At 36.0% G+C, this 12,883-nt stretch overlaps 1 protein-coding gene across 2 annotated transcripts in view; it reads left to right on the plus strand.

Annotated features, from left to right (window-relative positions):
- The window catches only part of POLR3A (RNA polymerase III subunit A), a 36,294-nt gene that overhangs the window by 9,496 nt on the left and 13,915 nt on the right, over positions 1-12,883 (plus strand). For both annotated transcript variants that reach the window (XM_039380911.1, XM_027723975.2), the window contains exons 12-21: positions 178-247; positions 931-1,058; positions 2,490-2,628; positions 4,572-4,736; positions 5,012-5,184; positions 6,371-6,482; positions 7,785-7,903; positions 9,276-9,413; positions 10,850-11,020; positions 11,818-11,931. In XM_039380911.1, the coding sequence (XP_039236845.1) occupies positions 178-247; positions 931-1,058; positions 2,490-2,628; positions 4,572-4,736; positions 5,012-5,184; positions 6,371-6,482; positions 7,785-7,903; positions 9,276-9,413; positions 10,850-11,020; positions 11,818-11,931 (1,329 nt within the window). The remainder of the gene's footprint in view (positions 1-177; positions 248-930; positions 1,059-2,489; positions 2,629-4,571; positions 4,737-5,011; positions 5,185-6,370; positions 6,483-7,784; positions 7,904-9,275; positions 9,414-10,849; positions 11,021-11,817; positions 11,932-12,883) is intronic.

Genomic DNA, 12,883 nt, shown 5'->3' on the forward strand with positions numbered 1-12,883 from the left:
GCAGTGAACTGAAACTTGTTTTACTTTTCTATCTTTTTGAAGAAAGCTGTACTTTGATTTAGAATAAGCTTTGACCATTTTTGCTAAAATAAATACCTTAAATGGTAAAGTTTTGTTTTGAATAGCAAATGGAATATAAGTGTCTTCAAATGCATGATGTTTTTTTGTATCATATAGACTAAAGCAAACTTGGTAACACCAAGAAATGGAGAACCTCTTATTGCTGCTATTCAGGATTTTCTCACAGGTATGTATATAAGCTTATTTCAGAGGTGTGATATTTAACAGTTTTTCCTTCAGAATCACTTCCCTCCTTTCCAGAATTTTTCCACATTAATTAAAAAATTTCTTCTTTCTCAAGTCAAAGTGACATTATGAAATAAGGCCACTGTTTGCCTGAAATATAGTGATGTCCTCAGACTGATTTCTTATACTGCCTACCTTTGTGGCTGCCACTATTATTACCTTTGCATAGGTTTTACAGTGTTTTTCTGCAAATGAATATTTGGGATCTTTATCTGCATTAGGTCGATAGCATAAACTGTTTATGATTATGGTAGAGGAGTTGATTTCATTCATTAAAAATTCGTTTTAACCTACAGTAAGTACCTTCAATGTCCTAAATGCTTTGGGAAATGTCCAATGAACATCAGGAAGAAAGTGTACACAAATAAATCCCATTCAATGATGGGATAGACTCTGAGAGAGAGAGAATAGATTACAGAAATGCACTGTTCCTCATTTTTAGAAATTTGATGTGGAGCAAATTAAAAAAATCTGGAAAGTATTTACGACTGAAGCTGTCTAAACTATTGTCATTTTGCATAAGTAGCTAACTAGTATTAGAATGAAGTAATTGACACTGAATATGCAATAGTTTTTAAATTTAATCTTAATTTGCTCTGTCATAATTCTTTTTTTACATTCCAGGTGCCTATCTTCTTACATTAAAAGATACCTTTTTTGATCGAGCCAAAGCCTGTCAAATTATTGCTTCTATCCTGGTTGGCAAGGATGAAAAGATTAAAGTTCGCCTTCCACCCCCAGCAATTCTGAAGGTGTGTTATGGTATTTTTTTTCATTTTACTAAGACTTTCTCCGTTGTGTGTACTTGACCCATGGTGATGTTCTCAGCAGAGACAGTTCTTGTTCTCTGACATAAGTTTTGTATGAGATTTTTGTATTTGTCTAGTGTGAAGTGCAAGGATCAGAATTTGGGGTCGAAGCTGTGCAGAAGTGGTTTGTGGGTTCCTGACACTGAAAGGTGTCAGCCTTGCGTGGTGCCGTCCAGATGCAGGATTCCTTCAGGGTTCAAACGTGGCTTTGCTGCTGTCCTGCTGCTGTGCCACAGATCTCCTGGCTGTTTGTGACCAGCAGAAAATACATTGTTCTTAGTGACCTCACTGTTACTGACTGTGCAGAGTAATATGGGGCTGAGTGCAGAAACTGTATTATTCTTTGGGTCCTGAAATGCTCAATAGTTCAAGGTTTAGGAGACAGTAAACCTGGGAAAGAGTATCCTTTAGCTGTGTTAAAGGTTAAAGAGGATGAGTGCTGTGTAATTTGTTTGCTTGCAGGGTGTTTTTTCCTTTGTTACATCATCTACACAAAACATTTATGAAGGGCAGAGTATTTGTGTATTTTTTTACAAACTTTGAAGAGAGTTTTAGTATCGTTTATTAGATTATGGTATGTTAAGCCTTCATTCACATACATTTGAGGGTGTTTGTATTTGATTAATTTGGTATTTAAGGCAAATAGTATTGTCTGGAGAGAGTTAGTACATTTTAAAATTTGTTGAATACTAAATGTTGGTGTATATGTTTTTATATCCTTTATTTAATTTCAAAATAATGAGTTTAATATTAGGGGAATTCAGGAAGTGGAATTGAAATATCAGTGAATAATACAACTTAAAGCAAGGTTAGGGAATTTATGGGCAGTATCTAATGTGAATTCTGTAAATTTATATCAACTTTTGTGAATAGCCAAGAGCAGTGATTCTTTGACTACTTCTGTCACTCCAGATTAATAATTTTAGTGCTGGCTGTAACAGTTGCTTACGTCTAACTCCAGCTGAGGGGAGTACATAATTATACGAATCTTTAAACTCCTAAAATTTTAAATCAAAGGCACTATGTAAAGAAGGAATTGTAAATGTTGCAACCTCTTCGAGAAACTAAATGACAGCAGCAGCATCTTTTTCTTTTCTTTTCTAATCAGAAAGGGAAACATAAGAGGGAGCAATAAAGCATGTTTCTCTAAATGCAAGCGCATAACTGATGTAAAGGATAACCATGCTGCACTCAGAGATTTTTAAACTGTAGAAGTGCATAATACTTCCCTATTCAAAGGAATGCTACAAGTATGGTTCTCTATAGAAAGGTTCTGTATATAAAACAGTTTTACAATTACATTCTTGCTTACTGTTTTACTGTAGCTATAGCATAAACTTGTAATCCTAATTCTTCTCTTTCTGTTTCTTTAAGCCTGTAACACTCTGGACAGGAAAACAGGTTTTCAGCCTCATTCTCAAACCCAGTGATGATTGTCCTGTAAAAGCCAATCTACGAACGAAGGGCAAACAGTATTGTGGCAAAGGGGAGGACCTGTGTTACAATGATTCTTGTGAGTGACACTTCTGAAGCTGTGTTTTGAAAGTCTTCAAAGAAATTGTACTCTCGTTGAGTTCACTGTAGGAGTTAAAGTGGTACTTCACATAAGTATTCTTTAAATGAAAAATAAAATTACGCAGTTGTTCTCAAAAGTTGAAGTTATGCTGAAAACCAAAGAAAAGATTTGGGTGTTGTCTTAAACTAAAATGTCTTCTGGCTGCTGCTGGGCTTGTCGTGATGCTAACTTAGTATTTGAACTGAGAGAAAGAGAAAAGCTAAGCAGCTTAGGAAAGGTGCAGAGGGCAAATGGAAAAATTTGATATCTTAAGTGGGGTTAATAATACAGAGATTAGGAGACAAACACTGAAAGGAGTTAGGATACCTAGGGAAGATAGGAATCCCTAGGATATCAAGCCATCTGTGTCCTTCCAATTAGGGAAGTCAGAGTGGCAGATGGAATGCAAAGGACCACTGTTGAAGAGGCTGTAGGAGATAAGCAAGACTTTGCTTCTAATTAATTTAACATTCATGTGGTAACTGTTGGAAAGGAACATGAGCAGGCAGGATTAGACTGGCTCTTTGCTGCTCAGAAGTGTGAGAAGAGGAACCATTGATTTATAGTAATTCTTTTATGCAATGTTGATGTGAGAAAGAACTTCCCAATTAGCACTCAGATCCACTCTACAGCAGACTGAGTGATTTCTGTAGAAGATAGAACCACTCTATGGCTGTGAAGTTTATTATAAACCTGGTGGAACTATTTTTGTCAGCCTCTAAATACCATAAGATGAAAGGCCACAAAGCAATTCTGCTCACACTTGTATGAACATAAGCCATCTTCTTTGCTCCACAGTGTATTCATTCTAGGAAGTATGGGAAGAATTTCCATTTTTTGAGTTTGACAGGAGCTCATAATGTGGAAAACCTTTGGATTTTGTTGTTGGCTGTGTTCAGTTCTCTGAAAAAAATTCATTTCTGAAGTCATACTAATTCTCTTCAGAAAGTTCTCTGCAAATTCTCAAAAAACACAAGAACTCCTAGTATCATGTTTTGATTTTATATAATAAGAGATAGAACACTGACTTGTGGTTCAAGATGATTACCTAAATTCACATTGAAAATATTGAGCATGGAGTACAGTGTGCAAGCATCTACAATGTTCTGCATAAAATGATTTAAGTTGGTTCCATCTACATACACCACTCCTTTGAAAGATGTACAATGAAGTTGGTGATGAATATATATTGTACTGCTATCAGAAAATAAGTTTAAAGTTCATGTACACAAGATACTTTTTAATTGGTTCAAGACTAAATCTTAAAGAAAGATTCAGTGCCTGAAATGGAAGGTTCCTAATGAAGGAAGAAGGAATAATCTAAGAGAGGCATCGTGTACAGGCATAAAGGCAAGGCAGATGAGTTGTTATGGTTCCCTTGTAATTAAAGGAATTTAGGAGTCTACCGTGTCTTTGCCTCCAGAGGTGATTTGACTGAACTGAATATCAAAATCTTCAAATAAGAGAACTGCAACTTTCTGAAGTTTTTTTGCTCTGCTTTATAAATAAATAAATTGCATTGGTTTATTATGATTGAGGACTTTATTTCTGAATGGATAAAATTGATCAAAGACATTATTTAGATTAAGGAAGCAAAGTTTATTTTTAGATTTTTACCGAAAACTTACTCACAGTGTTTCTCACAAATCTTTAATTGGATACAGTTGCCTTTCTAAGGAGGAAGGAAAATAAATTTTAACTTTATTTGGTAAGGTCAGGTTGTAGGCTGTTCCTCTTACAACACTTAGTCATGCATTTCTACAGATACATTAAATATGTCTTTGAGTTTTACTCTTCTAATGAATAGAACTTTTTTTTTATAATTCTCTCCATAAGTGATTACTAGTGATTAGTTCATGATGTAGAAAACTGGTGAATTCTTCTTGCCTTTTTATTTCTAGATGTCACAATTCAAAACAGTGAGTTAATGAGTGGCAGTATGGACAAAGGAACATTGGGTTCAGGATCCAAGAACAACATTTTCTACATCTTGCTGAGAGACTGGGGACAGGTAGAAGCTGCAGATGCCATGTCACGTCTAGCCAGACTTGCTCCAGTCTATCTCTGTGAGTACATTTCCTTGTAAAATAGTACTTCAATGCAGAAATAGAGTGCAAGCAAGCAAGATTTTTGCTTCAAATGTGAAATGCTGTGCTTAAAAAAAAATAAGCTAGTTGTGAAGCTGGCAGACGGGGAAACAAACGGTTGTGCATATGCTTGTGATGTTCACATGATGGGAGGCAAAAATAAAAGTTCCCAGTGATGATAATATTCTGGTTTTAATTTGTTTTCTCCATGTGAGATGAAGCTATCAATTTATTTTTTTTTTTTTTAATAATAGCTAATCGTGGCTTTTCAATTGGAATTGGTGATGTAACCCCTGGTCAGGGCCTGCTAAAAGCTAAGTATGAGCTCCTGAATGCTGGCTACAAGAAATGTGATGAGTATATTGAAGCTCTGAACACTGGCAAGCTACAGCAGCAGCCTGGTTGTACTGCAGAAGAGACACTAGAGGTAAAATTTTTGGTTTAAATCACTATACATTTAGAGTAGAGACTTCACAATGTACATGAATATATTTGTGAAGTCTTCTGAAAGAAGACAGCTAAAGTTGTCTTCTGAAACCTAAAAATACAAGCAAATGCATTTCCTAGGCATGCAACTTGAGCTGACTCTATAGAGACTTAACATTAAAATGTTTGTATGCATCTAAAAATGTTAGCTAAACACTTAACAACTGAGATCTTCCCTCCTTGCAAGAAGTACTGGTCTGATACACTAGAATAAAATGGCATAGGTAGTTGAAATGGAGTTGATTACATTTATCAAGATTTTCTAGGTTAATTAAGAACAGTAACAGTAAAGAAAGTGATACAAGAAGCAAAACATTCCTTTGGTTGTAGATCTCATGCAAGTGTTATCTCGTTCCTTATTGGGGTGAAAGTTAAGTGGACTTTGGTTATGCTGGGTTGTTTTCTTTTTTCTGTGGAAATTTTGGTGAAGAGCAATGAATGTTGCCCAAAAGCTTACTGACTTAGTGAGGTCAGCTGAAGAACACTTTTCATTGTATTTAATGATTTTATATATTCACCTTGGGTGGCTAATGTCTACTTTTTACCTTTAAAAAAAGTAGAAAGGAAAAAAGAAAAAACCAAACACCACCACCACCCAACCACAGAATGCCATCCTGTGATGAAGTACTGCCACAGTTAGCCAGTTTGAAGTGAAATTCTCACTGAAAGAAACATCTTGCAGTCCTTTCCACTCCACCTTTTTTTGGACACCTGTGCATGTCCTAGAATGTTTTTTGGATACAGTTATGTTTGTAATAGTTGGAGAGACCAGCGTTGTACTCTCTGAGTACAGTCCAAAAATACATTATTTTTGTGGTAATCTTTCATGTAGTGCAGTGTGTCTTAGAGCTTAGTGCAGTGCTTAATTTAGCTTAACTTTGTGCTGCTGGTAAGACAGGATCATGTTCCGGGATATTCTTGTCTTGTCCCAACAAAGATATTTTGTGCAGGAAACTGAAAGTTATGCATGTTAAAATTTAAACTTGTTTTACCCAAAGCAATGACTGGGTTTTTTGATTGTATTTTGAATTGCATTTGACTACTGAAGGTGTTGCTGGGAGTGATAGAGTACTGTTTGTGTATGTGTTTTTTAACAAATGCTGAACCTCTGAAATATTTGATTTCAGGCCTTAATCCTTAAAGAACTCTCTGTCATCAGAGATCATGCTGGCAGCGCCTGTCTCAGAGAACTGGACAAGAGCAACAGTCCCCTTATCATGGCTCTCTGTGGTTCTAAAGGTAGGGAGAGCTGAACTTTGCATGTAGGTTGCTCACTTCATCACTCTTGTGAAAATTACTGGTTCCACCTTTTTAGCTTGTTTGATACTGTCAGTTGTGCAAGCTCATGTTGTATCTATTTTAAGTGACTCAGTAAGTACAGGCAGGGTATAATTAATTAAAATCAAGCTGATGTTCTAGTTTTTGTGTCTTTAAAGTTTTAGTACAAGTTAAAAAACATCTTATTGGAACTTAGGATGTTGTTAAGACTAATTCATGAGTAAAAAGTTTTCAGTTGCATTTCTACTGCAAGTTTTTATATCATATACAAAAATCAACTGTAAATTATATATTCAGAATTGGAATTAATATTTCCCAGAATCATGGAATTTTTGGAAGGGACATTAAAGAACGTCTAATTCCTGTCCCCCTGCCATGAGGGGTGTCAGTAGAGCAGAATGGGATATCCACAACTGCTGAGCAACTTGTTCCAGTCCACCATCACAGGAAAGAATTTCCTCCTGACATCTAATCTAAACCTGCCCTCTGTCAGCTTAAAGTAATTTTTCCTTCTGTCACTACATACTCTTGTGTAAAGTCCCTCTCTGGATTTCTTGTAGGCTCCCTTTAGGTACTGGAAAGAGCTATAAGGTCTCTCAAATTCTTGTTTGAGCTTCCCTTTGTTTCCTATGAGAATTTGAAGGAATCACTTAACCTTTTGCCTTTTATTAGCTGTCTAATAAATTGTGGAAAGCCTCAGGGTGACGTGTTCTAAAGAAATACTGAACTCTAAGAAGAATAATATATTAAGTGTATAATTTGGGAGGGAGAGGTGGGGAGGCATTGTTAGCAACCATGTTCAGCAAAGAAAACTTGAAATATTGTGACTTAATGCTCTGAGGCTTAATTTGTTCTAGGAATCTTGGTAGATACTGAACCCTTGATGAAAAATGTGTTCGTTGAAGAAATTGTGAAGCAAAACATGTAGGTTAGGATCATGGGCTGTATAAAGCACAATCCCTAACACAAACCAGGATAATATAAGGACTGTAGTCAAATGGTGGTGGCATGAATGTCTATGACGCAAGGGAAAAAAAATTAAAAGGAGTTGTTGGTTGTATCATGGACCTAATTGTCAGCCTCTGCATAAGTGCTGAAAAGAACAGGACAAGTAACAGAAAAACTTCTTTAACTCTTGAAATTCTGAGTGGTTTTTTGACCAGTTATGAGGCTGAGATCTTCATGGAAGTGAAGATAGTTCATCAGGGAAGCAGTGTATCCCTCACTTGTGAATGAGAGGTTTTTTCCTTTCTTCCTTTTCAGGCTCCTTCATTAATATATCCCAGATGATTGCTTGTGTAGGTCAGCAGGCTATCAGTGGGTCCCGAGTTCCTGATGGATTTGAGAACAGATCTTTGCCTCACTTTGAGAAGCATTCTAAGGTAATTCTGTACATTTACAATAGACTGTGAAGAAAAGTGAAACAAGTTTCCTTAAGCCATTTTGAGAAGGATGCGTGGTAACACATGTTGTCATGATAGGCTGAAGGAAAAAGGATCGCATATGATCCATGTAAAGTGTCCTGAGTGTGATTTGGGAGTTAACAGTAGTGTTTTGAGTTGCCATAGAATGCTGTGAATTTTTACAGCTAAACCTTGCTTTGACCTTTCTAACTTAGTAAAATTAGTCTGATGATACATTTTTGGTTCTCCTGAGAGTCCTGAAAATAATTTGTTAAAGTTTCTCTCATGTATTATGTGTGACTGCACTAATACTTTTCAGGTCAACTGCTGAGTATGTATTGGTATCTTTAGACAGGTGAGACATGCCAGATAAACTTTTCTGGAATCTGGTTTGTTTTTTTTCTTTTTCCACCAGAATAGGTATCATGGGTTACTCTCAATGTTTCGTGTTTGAGTTTGGTCCTACATGAAGCCATAATGAGTCTAATGCACTTGTTAATATAATTCAATGAAATTAATTTTTTTAAACTGCTATTTGAAATCTAATAAACAGTGAAGAAGATTCTAGGTATAAGCCATTCATCTAGTTAGTGTGTTAAATAACTGTCAGATGGTAGCCATGACACTTGGATTTGTCATTCAGTGTCCAAATTTCTGCTTCTGAGTTCTGAAACATACTGAATAAATAGAAGAAGAAATAATACTTCTTGGATTAGATGAGAAGGTAAAACTTAAAATTGAGCTCTAGCGTTTTTACTGGTTTTAACTACCTGTTAAATAACAACAAAAAGTTATTTTCTAAGATGAAACTGATCACAGAGGCAGTTTAGTGTTACTTGACTTCAGGGAATGCCTGTGTAAAGGTGATTGGCAAGAACTTTTCTTGGGGTGAGAGCAAACCACTCAAGAGAATTAATTATATACATATCTCCAGTCACATTTTTTCCAGGTTCCCTAGTCTTCAGCACTGCAAATACCTTTGCACTACTATTGCAAAATGAATGTTCTTAATTGCTTTTTCAATTTTTGCAAGTTTAAGGGAGTCTAAAGCATTATAAGTCGGTGTAGTGTTTGCAAGGAATGGCTAGAAGTGTGACAAGGTTTGTAGTGAGAAGGAGAAAGTTTGTTAGATTAATGTGGAAGAACTAGGCAAGGGGTTTTCAAGCCTTTATTCAGATCTTCTGTACAAACATGGAACTTGAGAGCTAAATGCAGGTGAGCTGATTGCCCTGTGTTTGTGAGTGTGTTGGCTATCTCTCTGGAAGAATTTAGATGACATGCAGCGTGTTTTCCTGTAACATACAGAATGTACATTGCATTTTAACTGTGTTTTTCCCACTCTTCTCTGTAGCTCCCTGCAGCAAAAGGCTTTGTTGCTAACAGCTTCTATTCTGGATTGACTCCCACTGAATTTTTTTTCCATACAATGGCGGGTCGAGAAGGTCTGGTTGACACAGCTGTAAAAACAGCTGAAACTGGATATATGCAGGTAACTGTCAGTGGGGTGGAGATTTTCAGTCCTGCAAAATGTGGATATTTCTCATGTGTGTGTTGAGGTTACGGGTTGGAGAAGTGCATACATTGCACATGCGTGTGTTTTCAGTGTAATGGAATAATTTATACTGTGAAATACATGGCTTACCTGTATTCTCCAGCAGAGGTGAGGTTTGTAAACATGCTTGTATTAAGCTGTTTCCTTTCAAATATGGGTTGTAAAAGCCTAGAAATTGATAGTCTAATTTCTATGTTTTTTTTTTCCTAAAACTGATGTGAATGATGGCTAAAACTCCTTTCCACTGTCTATTCTCTCTAGGTAACAGGCACCTTGGGCCATATAGACTTAGACTAGTTTTGTAATATGTTAGTGTCTTTTCTGTACCTCCTGTGAAAATGTCCCTCCAACAAAGCTTCTTGCTATTATGAGCAGTCTTGGGACTTCTGTGCAAATATTTACATAGTATTTAAAGTGTAGACCTCTTTTCAGTGTAACAGGCAGTAGAAAAGGCAAGATAATTTGTGGGTGAGGACACATTCTGAGGTGTGCAAATAACTGTACAAAGACAGAAAAGCCACCTCTTGGGGTGGGTGACTAATTAGACCATTTGTCTCCAAAACTAATGGAGTAATGTTGGCATGTGTGTAAGTATTTACAAACACATATAAATATAAAAAGCAACCTGCAAAATATTTTTCCTCTTCAACTTTGATCCTGTGTGAATAAATTCTAGCACTTGGATTTTGGAATTAAAAAAAACCAACATTTATTTAATCTTACCTTTCTTCTCCTCAGTGAGAAAAAATACCAGTTTAGTCTTTGGTGATCTAATTTACTTTCATAGAACAATGAAATTTGCCTCTCAAGTAATAATGTTTTTAACCATTAATGCTTCACAGCATGCCTTCTATTTGGGATGCCAAGGAAGATGATAGTAAAGGGATTTCTCAAAACCAGGAGTTGATGTAAGAGAAATAGTTAACACAGATAGAAAAATGGCCTTGATGGATGACCTCTTTGCTTTTTGTCAGTGAAAAGAATTGTTTACTGGTTCTGCTTCCATACACAAAAAGCATTGTATCTCTTAAGCAATAAACCTGATGAGAAGAATATGATGTCAAAAAACCCTCAAATTCCTCAGACTTCAATAGGTTCTTGCAGCTTAGCATTAGGTTTCCTGTATGATAGAATTTCTGAATGTGGAGTATTGTGTTGTTGCTTTGAATGTTGTTATTGTTGATTTTTATATTCTGTGGAATGTACAGTAAAGCCCTAGGGCTAATGTGGGATTTTAAATAGGTTTTTGTGCCTGCTTATCACTATGTCATATTTATTTCCTGAGTCCAGTTCCTATAGTTCTTGTAATCCCAATCAATAGCTATTTTTAAAAAGGTCCATTTTACTTTCTTTGCACCTTTTTTTCCCTTCAGAGGCGGCTGGTAAAATCACTTGAAGATCTTTGCTCACAGTATGATTTAACAGTCAGAAGTTCTACTGGTGACATTATACAGTTTATTTATGGAGGAGATGGCTTGGATCCTGCAGCTATGGAAGGGAAGGATGAACCACTGGAATTCAAGCGAGTTCTAGATAATATCAGGGTAAGGATTGCTGAAATCCTTGTTAGAAGTGTGAAAAGACTACTAAGCATGTAGGAGGAAATAGTAAATTGTGAGGAAAATGGTTTCAGTTTAAGTATTTATTTTTAAATTACCTTTTTTGCGTGGTCCTGTTCAGTTGTTCAGCATGTGTATATGAGTAGGTATTTTTTACAGTGGAACAGAGCAACTAGGACCAAACTGTGTATAAGCAGGGAAAAGTAAAATTTTTCTGTGCTTAAACATAGTTTTGGGGCCTAATGTGCAACTCCCTAGATAAATGACTGCGATCCTGTTTGGGTACTAGTTTGGTACATTGCACAAAATAACTCCGTATTAAATCAAGGCATGCATGTTCTTTGTGTTGAACTGGCTGATGTGTTGTTCAGTAACTCTGGATATATTGTGATGTTGGAAGACCTGTATTATTTGGTTTTGTTGTTGGTTGGTTGGTTGGTGTGATATGGCCCCTCTCACAGAAGAGCCTTTTGCTGAAATAACTGTTAAGATTTCTATAATATGAGCATAGTAAATGGATAGAACTGTGTGTACCTGTGTGTATACCTTCATATTTACATAAAAAAGTAGAAGTGTGTGTGCCTCTTCTTTTCACAATAGTTTGGTATAGTATAGCAAAACAAGAACAACTAGACAAAAAAGCCCAACAAACAAACTACAGAAAACCACAACCAAACCTAAAGAATGGTGTTAATCAATTCTACACATCTGTATTCTGTGTCTTTACAATGAAGTTTTGTGCATGTGTTTTATGTGAAGAAGTGATGTTTCTTCCTCTCCAGGCTGTATATCCGTGCCAAAATGAACCAGCCCTCAGTAAAAATGAATTGGTGTTAACGTCCGAGTCCATCATGAAGAAGAATGAATTCCTTTGCTGCCAAGACAGTTTTCTGCAGGTAATTACCTCACTTCTTTATCACAGTGTGATTAACTTTTCTTCATTAATTAAGGAAATTAAATAAAATGGTCTTATTAATCTGGTGAAGCAACAGCTGAATTTTATGTGTTAGTAGCAGGAATAGTGGTTTGTTCATTAATGCATTTTTGTACATTTAGGGGTGGGGAGCTAGGACTAGGGATTTTAATTCTTATTATGATAATTGATCATGTTCACCACAGGAATATTAGAAATGAGGAAGATCTAGGGGCTTTTTTGAGTAGAAGTTTTATTGATCTGAGATCTTTCTAGAGTTTCCTTTCCATAGCAAGATGGTACAGTAAGTATGTGCTTCCCCTGGGACATCAGAAATTAAATACTTATTGTCTCTATGTAAGAAACCACTAGGACTGAGTATCATACTCATATCATATTCATATATTTTGATATTATGAATTCTCTGAACAACTGGTTTTCCTTATTTGCTTGTTTTTCTGTAGTAGAAACACCACCTATATGCTTGCATAGATATGTGGACACACACACACATATACATATATATATGTGTATATATAAAAATATATATATATTTACACACCTATATACCTGGCTTGCTTATGAAACTAGCACAGCAAAAAAATATGGGTCATACAAACTGCTTTGCTGCACAGGGCTTTAGCCTTTGGAGACTACTTACATGTAGGATGAGGGCTTGTTCACATGACTGCTTGCACTTTGAATTGTAAAAGTCAATTTGTTTGAAAGAGTACTGGGCAATTTTAATATTTATGAGAGCAGACACTCTCAAGAGTTCTTTGGGAGTCAGTGATAAAAACTGTAGAATTAACCTACCTGTAGAATTAACCCTCCCTTCAGGTTAAGCTGCTACTTTAATGAACCTTCTGATTACTGGCAGTGATGAGAGCGACATGAGTCTAATGACCTGTGTTTGAAGGGTTTATTTTTAATAG

This window comes from Pipra filicauda, unplaced genomic scaffold, assembly GCF_003945595.2.
Source record: "Pipra filicauda isolate LSUMZ 115617 unplaced genomic scaffold, ASM394559v2 scaffold207_size1410395_pilon, whole genome shotgun sequence".
Classification (NCBI taxonomy): domain Eukaryota; kingdom Metazoa; phylum Chordata; class Aves; order Passeriformes; family Pipridae; genus Pipra; species Pipra filicauda.